Source organism: Etheostoma spectabile, chromosome 9, assembly GCF_008692095.1.
Source record: "Etheostoma spectabile isolate EspeVRDwgs_2016 chromosome 9, UIUC_Espe_1.0, whole genome shotgun sequence".
In the NCBI taxonomy this organism is placed as follows: Eukaryota; Metazoa; Chordata; class Actinopteri; order Perciformes; family Percidae; genus Etheostoma; species Etheostoma spectabile.
Genome location: NC_045741.1, coordinates 29,037,555 through 29,046,193, shown reverse-complemented (window position 1 = coordinate 29,046,193; position 8,639 = coordinate 29,037,555). Strand labels below are relative to the sequence as shown.

The window sequence follows — 8,639 nt, the reverse complement described above, 5'->3', positions numbered from 1 at the left end:
TAGCTGTGACTAAACCTGCTTTTATCATGTAACAGCAAAACAACGTGACTTATCTTGACAGGTTATTGCAAATTAATCAACACACACTTAACTGTTTTGCTGAGGCATCTCTTTTGGAGGAATATTAACCCCCCTGTCACTTTTAGTTAGCTTCAAAATTAGCAGCTTTTATTTAGCTTTTGTAGTATCCGCCCCAGGGTGTTCCTACAAGAGATGCGCCATCTAGTGACTCACTTAAGTATTGTGCTAAGAAAGCTACTTAATGCATAAATTACGCTTAAAGCAAAGTAAAATTGCTGTAAACGCAAACAAATAAGGGTGTCTTATTATTTCATATTATTCCTCGTCATCCTATTTCCAACACATCTCGTTTTCTTTTATAATGGATGGCTATGTAAGATATTTAATTTCAGTTCCACTCCTTCACTTGCAAATTACAACTCCATTAGCACATAGCCTACACTGGCCACTTAAAATATTAACATCATTTTCCCCTGATCAGAGCCCCGGTTTCTTCACGTTGCTTCTAGCTGCCCATGAAAACACAAGACATTTTGTACCATGGTCAGAAGTGTAGCACAACATCCTGGGCCTTGTAGAAGGGCATTCTCTGTTGGCCCCTCCCTGCATCCACAGCTAGTCATTCAAGCATCTTTATGGGCCCTCCTCACATTAGGACACTGTGGCACCCCTTACCATGGTACACACATAAAGGGTACTTTCTCATGTGCTATAAGACAAAGGCAAAAACATACAAAGTACCAATGTTGCATTAGGATATTTTTATATGTTGTTTATGAGAACTCTGCTAACTCAACTGTCAAATCCACATCTTTTAATTAAAAAAGGGTCCACTCATTACAGGTTGGGAGTTGGACGCCTTTGTTACACTGACTATTAATTCAGATTACACCATATTTTCAGCGTGCATGCATCCCATGCATACTTTTTTTTGGAAAATTTTTTGGAAAATTTTTGGCCTTTATTTGACAGGACAGATGAAGACATGAAAGGGGAGATGACATGCAGCAAAGGGCCGCAGGTCGGAGTTGAACCCTGGCCCGCTGCGTCAAGAAGTGACACCCACATGTGGGCGCCCGCTCCACCAACCAAGCCATCTGGGCCCCCTCATCCCATGCATATTTTTACATAAATGGCAAAACATACATGAAAAAGCTAAAGTGTTTTACTTTGTATATTGTAGTTTCCAATAAAACACTTTCAATGCTCTACATGGAGGCAAAACGCCTGAAAATCCAACAGTTTTCACGGCATGTCACCTTAGTACCCCCATAGTAAAAATAGAAATAAACCTCTTTGCAAAAGTCAATTCTTGTGTGTTCAGAGCTCAGCAGACACCTAATTTAGTCGACAACACAAAACTCACTTCTTTTTTTTTTTTTTTTACAAGACAATATACATCAAGAGGAACAACATCCATATCAACCCTAATATGTACTGACTGCTAGTGGTTTTGTAAGTATGTAGTCAGGAGGGAATGTGAACGACTTGATGAGGTCACTAATCGTTGAATTTGTGTAAGGTATATATACAGATAAACATTTAGAGTCAAAACATTATTATGAACATTTAAAAGAAGACAGATGGACACTAAAACCATGAAGCCCTGTGCATCAGCACCTCTCCGCTGTGCGTGCTAAAAGTCCATTATCAACAGAAACAAACCGGTCTCAATGTGAGTACACATTTCAATTTCAAAGCATTGTCAAACTACTTTACATTTCCTACCTTTGAAATATGGATTATTGACATTTGTATGCTCAATTTTACATCATAATGTGGATTAAGGCCCCAGAGTTTAAATACGCTCTTTGCATATTGCTTGTAATTAATGTAGGTATTTCATTTAACAAAAAGAAACATGTAATGCCGCTCTGTACAAAGGACACTGCATGGTGCTCATTTCTCTGTGCAGGAAATGTCCATTAGTAGATGTCGGGCAGCTGGCTGTATTTCCTGTCCCAGTATCCACTAGAAAAGAGCCAGTCCTGGGTGCTGGTGTGAGGGTTTTGCCCCTGCTGAAACCATCTGAAAATACAGTGGAGACACATCAGCATTCAGTTTGAGCCAAAAATCATAACTCAAACAAAGCAGGGAAAGCAGGGAAGGAAGGTCAGGCATGCTTCATCACAAGGTTATGGGTCATTTCAAGTTAGGTTGATTTTTTTTTGTTTGCAGTAGAGTCGTCATGCACACATAAAAAGACACATATCACACATGATTCAACATAAGACAATGGAAAGGAAGAAATAGCAAAAATTAAAGTTTGCAATTCAAAAGTTCTCATAGGTCCAGATTATACTTAAATATTGATATGAACTAAGTATTACTAAAAGCAACAGAGTTGGATTTTTATTATACTAATTTATACTGTTTATTGATCCCCAGTGGGGAAATTACAATTTACACTTGGTTTTGTTAGTAATCATTACACACACACACACACACACACACACACACACACACACACACACACGTTCAGGATCTATTCATGCACAAATTGATAGATGTCAGAGTGAGTTGGCTGCCAGTGCTGGACCAGCGCAGCGCCCTGAGTGTTTTTTTTTTTTTGGGGGGGGGGGAAGGTACAGTGCCTTGCTCAAGAGCACAGGAGGTGAAGTGGCATCTCTCCAGCTACCAATACATACGCCGTACTTTGGCCCGTACGGGGATTTTAACCAGCGATCCTCCGGTTCCCAGCCCAACTCCCTATGGGCTAGCTATTTTTTTACTTTTGTATGGTTTTTATCTTAGCTCCATGAAATCAAGGGGAGAAATGATTAGGGGGAGGAGACTCATATGTGAGTATTTCCTGAGCAGATTACTCACATTGTCTCCAAACTGTGATTCTCTATCAGTTATTCTCTATTATATCTAAACAGAAAGCAATACTATAGAAATAGATAAAGATCCAATTTCAATTCAAGAGAAGAAGAAGTGCTTGGAAAACACTGCGAGATCACATCACACATTTCAAGCACATCAAACAGCGAGCATCTCTAACCTTGGGCCCAGGGCAGCACTCCTTAACATCAAAGCCCGGATGCAACAGAAAAACAAGTCAGTCAAAGGGCAAACTGAGATTTAGAGTCAGCATTTCAAAGTATGAAACAACATAGAAATAGAAATAGAATGCCTTTATTTGTCGTTATACACAAGTGAAGTACCTGTGCAATGAGATTGAAGGAACCCCTTTACAGTGTTGACACGAAATATAAAATACAAAGTATAAGGAAATAAAATATAAAAATATAAAGTGTAGGTAGGTAGTGCACAGTGGAGTCCTGAGAGCAACTATATACATATATAATAGCTTTGTGTACACATTGTGTGAAAAGTAGTTAGGTATTAACAACAAATAAATAAATATTGCACTGTATTGAAATTAAATGGTTAAGTACTAGATAATAAATAAATATGGCACAGTAATAAAATGAAATGGTTAAATATTAAATATTGCACTGTATGAAATTGCATAGAATTCCAGTGTCCTTTTAGGCATTATATAACAGCATTGCACAGTAGGAGGGAAGCAGAGAGGGACTTAATTAAATCTTTTATTAATTTTATTTTTTATAGTTTATGCAGAACAGATATCTTCAACAGAGGGTCCAGGATTTCTGGAGGGGGGGAGGGGGGGGGGGGGGGGGGGGGGGGGGGGGGGGGTCCTCAGAGTTACTGTAGTGGGGCCGAAAAATTATACATTTTTTTGAAAGTTTTTTTTCCTAGATTTAAAATGTCTTAAAGTGTTCATATTATTTTCATTTTCAGGTTGCATAATTGTATTTAGAAGTTATATCAGAATAAGTTTACATAGTTTCATTTTCACCATATTTTTCAGAGTGAGTGGGCGGCCAGTGCTGGACCCGCACCCTAAGCAGTTGGGGAGGGGGGTTACAGTGCCTTGCTCAAGAGCACAGGAGGTGAAGTGGCATCTCTCCTGGTACCAATCCACACTCCCTACTTTGACCCGTACGGGGATTTGAACCAGCGACCCTCTGGTTCCCAACCCCCTATGGACTAGCTATTTTGTACTCTTTGTACTGCATGAAATCAAGGAGAGAAACGATCAGAATAGGTTTACATAGTTTCATTTTCACCGTATTTTTGTTGTACTACACATTGCTGCAGCTCCTCTTTTCACCCTATGTGTTGAGCTCTCTGTTTTAGCTACAGAGTGAGGCATCACTCTGTAGCTAATGACGTTTATGTCACCATGAAAACTAACTGCATAAATTAGCCTGTTGAGAGGCGAACAGTTTTAGCTGTCCAGTTTCATAAAAAACAAATAAATTAAATAAAATAAAAACTAAAACTCACCTTGTCTTCCACTCTTCATCAGATTTGGAGCGGTTTTTACGAGCAGCTCTTTGTTTTTCCTCGAGCCTTTTTTTCTCCTCACTGGCGAGGTCTATTGGAATAACAACATTGTAGAGTTTCAGATTGCCGCTAGAGTATTTCTTTTTTTTTTTATTTTCAGATCCGGCATGTTACCAACGGTTATTACCGATGTCACCGTTCTCCATGGCCCGGATGTCTGGCCTCAGCCTGCAGTCGGTCTGAGGGATGGCTCCCTCCATTTCTTTCCGCAGCTCGTTCAGTTGCATCGCGAAGGACGTGAAGCTGTACATCTGCAATTACAGACCCCATTTTGTAGAACGTTACAGACAAAGGCTGATTTTATGTCTGCGCTCTAATGAAAAGCTTATTCATCAGTCAGACCTCGGCGGAGTTGGCCGGTCGGGGCGCGATTCTCCACAGCAGCTGGCTGCCGGGAATCATCTCCACAGTGTCTGCAGCTGGAGAGGGAACCTCCTCCTGATCCCCGCTGCAGCCCTGACCACCGGCACAAGTGACAAACAGACAAAGCACCAAGAAATCTACATATTAACAATACTTTCTGCAAGATAGCATGCTTCTTGAAGTCACTTACACATGTTGGCAAAGATCTCATCAGATCATCCGTTTATTTGACTTGAAAAAAAATACTGATATTTGTCCATTAACTCAGTCATCAAATCACAAAAATAAACAGCTAATACCGCTTGGCTGCCTTTTTTCTCGCCTGCCCCTTTCTTGTCGCTTTTCTTATGCGCTTCAAAGGCGGCAGGGTCAACCACATACACACACTCGGTCCACTTCCCGTAGAGAGCACACAGCTTCTTTTTGCTGTGGGAAACACACACATATAAACACGTTCAGGCACAAACACCAGATAGTGATTTCAGTTGGAATATCTCGCTGTTGCACATTTAGTCGTGTTCCCGTGGTCCTGCACATGGACTTGTCATTCATGCTGAGTCATCGGCTCTGTTGTGTTGGAAACGGCGTGTCCTCCTTTGATTGAACCATCTGCTCCTCTTTTTTGTTTGTTTTTACTTTATCTACTTCAGTGACGTGCCAGCTGCCTTTTTCCTCAGTCTTTTAAGCCCACGTTTATTAAGAGCTGCTTTTCATGGTGATAAATACATTTAACGACAATTAGCATCATAATTTGATTTTCTAATGGACTCATTTAAAGTTGGAAAGGTCCTCAGGGGAGTCACCCTGCCTAATTAACTTTGTACGTCCTGATTTACAAATGAAGCACATTTACACAGCTTATTAAGTCAAATTTGCTTTGCAATATGGGAGCAGAAAGGAATATGTTTTGGAAGGCGTAAGCCAGAACCTGTATACTGGTGCAATATGTTGCAATATACAAAAAGTATTCACAGAGATAAATAATTCAGTGTGTGTCCACTATGTCCCTCAACATTTATAACAAGAATTGTAAGTCTGGGTACCTAAGACTGCTCATTATATGAATGACTTTTCTGAACATCATGTGTCAGTGTACGCCATACCTTTTATCCAGAATGTAGCCTTCAACCTTGTGCAGTTCTTTGCCAAAAAGGCCACACGGTTTGAAATTCAGACAGCACCTTTCACCAGTTCTGGGTGAAAAGAAGAGAAAAAAAACAGCAGATAACTCTCTCACTCTCTGCTGGCTGAGTCATACAACACTTCCTCATCTGCTCCGTCCATTTTTTTCCTCCTTGTTGTTCTAACTTCCTCAAATTGTGCATCATGTGTAATATGTAATTGTGTACTGTATCATACTTGTTCTACTTGACAAATATGCAACATCACTCTCTAATCTTTAAAAAAAGTATAGCGTAATGTATAGCGTAACTTAGAGCGTAACTTATTATTTATTTGTTCATCATTCTCATTTCCTATTTCAGAACTGTTCATATGTTCATACTGTCCCTATTGTAATAGAATAACATAATACTATTTATCCCAGTATCCTTTGCACTATGCTCCACATTTAATAATTTTACTGAACTCTTCATTGCACTCATGCCTCCATATTGTTTCTGTTTATAGTATGTATATATTGTGTATATATTAGTGTGTATAATTTTTGTTTTGTATGTGTATGTATGTATTAATTGTAATTAATTGTAATCAGCATTATCCAAATACACGTATCAGTATAATTATAAATCACACACAGTGTGAGTAACGATGCTCCAAAGACAAATTCCTCGTATGAGTCCTCATACCTGGCAAATAAAGCGGATTCTGATTCTGATTCTGATAGTGTCCAATGCATATTGAACTTGCTGACTGTGGGTTATTTTGTCCTATTACCTGTGGTTGATCACCTCAACATTTCCATACTGCTCGATCCACAGCTGGCCCACGATGATGTTGTGAACGCAACATGTAGGATTTGTCCACGTGTACGCTTCATTGTACCTGGAGATAAAGCAATGACTTCAAGAGGATCTCTGCCTATTTCATTGCATATGTGAAAACAAGTTGTCTTACGCTTTTAGGCAAGGCAAAGCACCTTGATTTGTGTTGCACATTTCAGCAAAAAGGCAATTCAAAGTGCTTTACATAAAACATTATCTTTGTGTTGTCTTCCCGTCCATATTGGAAATCAACACTTTTGTTGACGCTTTTTAACTCTTTCTTGTTTTTGTCCCTTTTTTAACACTTTTGTCACTTTGTTTTACGTTTTCAACACCATGTAACACTAACTTATTATTTAGTTTTTACAGTTATTTTTTGGAATTTATGGTCAATAAACCTCATTCATAGGAAATTATTCCTAATGTTTGAGTTGGAAAAGCAGAAATTAGGAATTATTTAGAGTAAAATTAAAGGAATGGATGTTGATGGATAATCACAGACTGGAATATGTCAACTTTTACTCAATACTATTTCAAAAACACTTCAATTTGTTTTCAAATAAATATAAAATTGAATAAGACGCACCAAAATTAATGAAAGTAGAGATTTGTACTTGTCAAAGAGCATTTTGTGGAATCAATGATGTTATTTGGGGGAATTTTAAAAAAGAACATTGATATTGGAAAATGGGTCAATTTGACCCGAGGACAAAATGAAGGTTAAGGAGCAGTTGATAACAGATAAAATTATAAAAACAGATAAAATACGACAGTAAAAGTTACAGGGCAGTATATGAAATGAACACTTTTTTAAAGAGAGGCAGCAAAAAAAAGAAAGTTCTTCTGCTTTGATTTAGTGTCTCCAGAGGGAGCTGTGTGGAGTCTGATAAATGACCTCGAGTCATGTCACATGAGTCAGCGTCGGTTGGGTCTGAAGACTACAAGTCTGAGAATTAAAAGAAATCTGGGGGTTTGGAGTTGGAAGGAAGTGAGCTCACCAGGTCTCTGCGCCCACTCCTCATCTCTGCTCGAGGCTAGGGGGCTCACGGTTACATTAGAGTTGCATTGTGGGTAACGTGGGTGCCAAGTTTTGACAAGAAAGAAGAATGTCTGGTTCTGCTGCTTTGATATTTATCTCTTTTTCTACATGTCTGTTGTGAGTCAAAAATGTGAAAGGAGTGCAATGCTAAACCAGTGGAGTACTAAAGTAAAGGAGAATGTTCAATGTGTGACAAAAGTGTACTCATACAGAGGAACAATAAAGAGTTACACACTGATTTGTGTACACAGTGTCCCAGCTCGTATCAATCAGACTTATGTCTTTTAAGTAGAGGGAAGAGTTGATTGATATTGTATTTTTTAAAGAAAAGATGGTAAAAACCAAAGAATCTTTTTTTGGAATCAAATAGAAGTTCTTACTTGGGCAGCTCCAGCGTGATGATGCCTTTTGGCTCCGCCTCCACACTCTTACCCCAGAACTTGAGTTTGGGGTAGATGGATCCATGGAACACAAAGTCTTGGTTCAGGCCCTCGGCGTGGAAGGCGCTGACTGGGGGGTGGTGGCTCACCTGCTCCGATATGAGCCTGAAGCCCAGATCCTCTCTGGGATGCCAGGCATCACAGTGGGAAGCGTTAGAGGACAGACAAGTCTTAAGTGTATAATCAGTGTTGAACGAATGCTGGGTAATCCCACTAACCTGACCAGCTCATAGGTTTCTCCCAACAGAGGGTTGAACGGTTTGCCGGTCCGCTCCCACTGGGAGGCCACAGCGGACACCGCAAACGCAGCCACACACTGCCAACAGCACATAAGCACACACTCCGAGTCATACACACGTAACTCGAGAGGTATAATCCTGTTAAAATATAGCTGGACTTCAGAAAGCTTTAGTAAATTTCAAAAGATATGTACAGTGGCTTGAGAAAGTTTAC

General features: G+C 39.6%; 1 protein-coding gene across 10 annotated transcripts in view; it reads right to left on the bottom strand.

Moving 5' to 3' along the window:
• Nucleotides 1–762: 762 nt before the first annotated feature.
• The window catches only part of osbpl1a (oxysterol binding protein-like 1A), a 54,644-nt gene continuing 46,767 nt past the window's right edge, over nt 763–8,639 (bottom strand). For 9 of the 10 annotated variants that reach the window (XM_032525970.1, XM_032525968.1, XM_032525967.1 and 6 more), the window contains 10 exons: nt 8,405–8,502; nt 8,127–8,309; nt 6,661–6,768; nt 5,868–5,957; nt 5,064–5,190; nt 4,744–4,857; nt 4,529–4,652; nt 4,342–4,432; nt 3,026–3,046; nt 763–2,049 (listed from right to left, as the gene is read on the bottom strand). In XM_032525970.1, coding sequence (XP_032381861.1) covers nt 1,947–2,049; nt 3,026–3,046; nt 4,342–4,432; nt 4,529–4,652; nt 4,744–4,857; nt 5,064–5,190; nt 5,868–5,957; nt 6,661–6,768; nt 8,127–8,309; nt 8,405–8,502 — 1,059 coding nt within the window. In that variant the 3' untranslated portion in view covers nt 763–1,946. The remainder of the gene's footprint in view (nt 2,050–3,025; nt 3,047–4,341; nt 4,433–4,528; nt 4,653–4,743; nt 4,858–5,063; nt 5,191–5,867; nt 5,958–6,660; nt 6,769–8,126; nt 8,310–8,404; nt 8,503–8,639) is intronic. The other variant, XM_032525969.1, reaches the window with a different exon arrangement.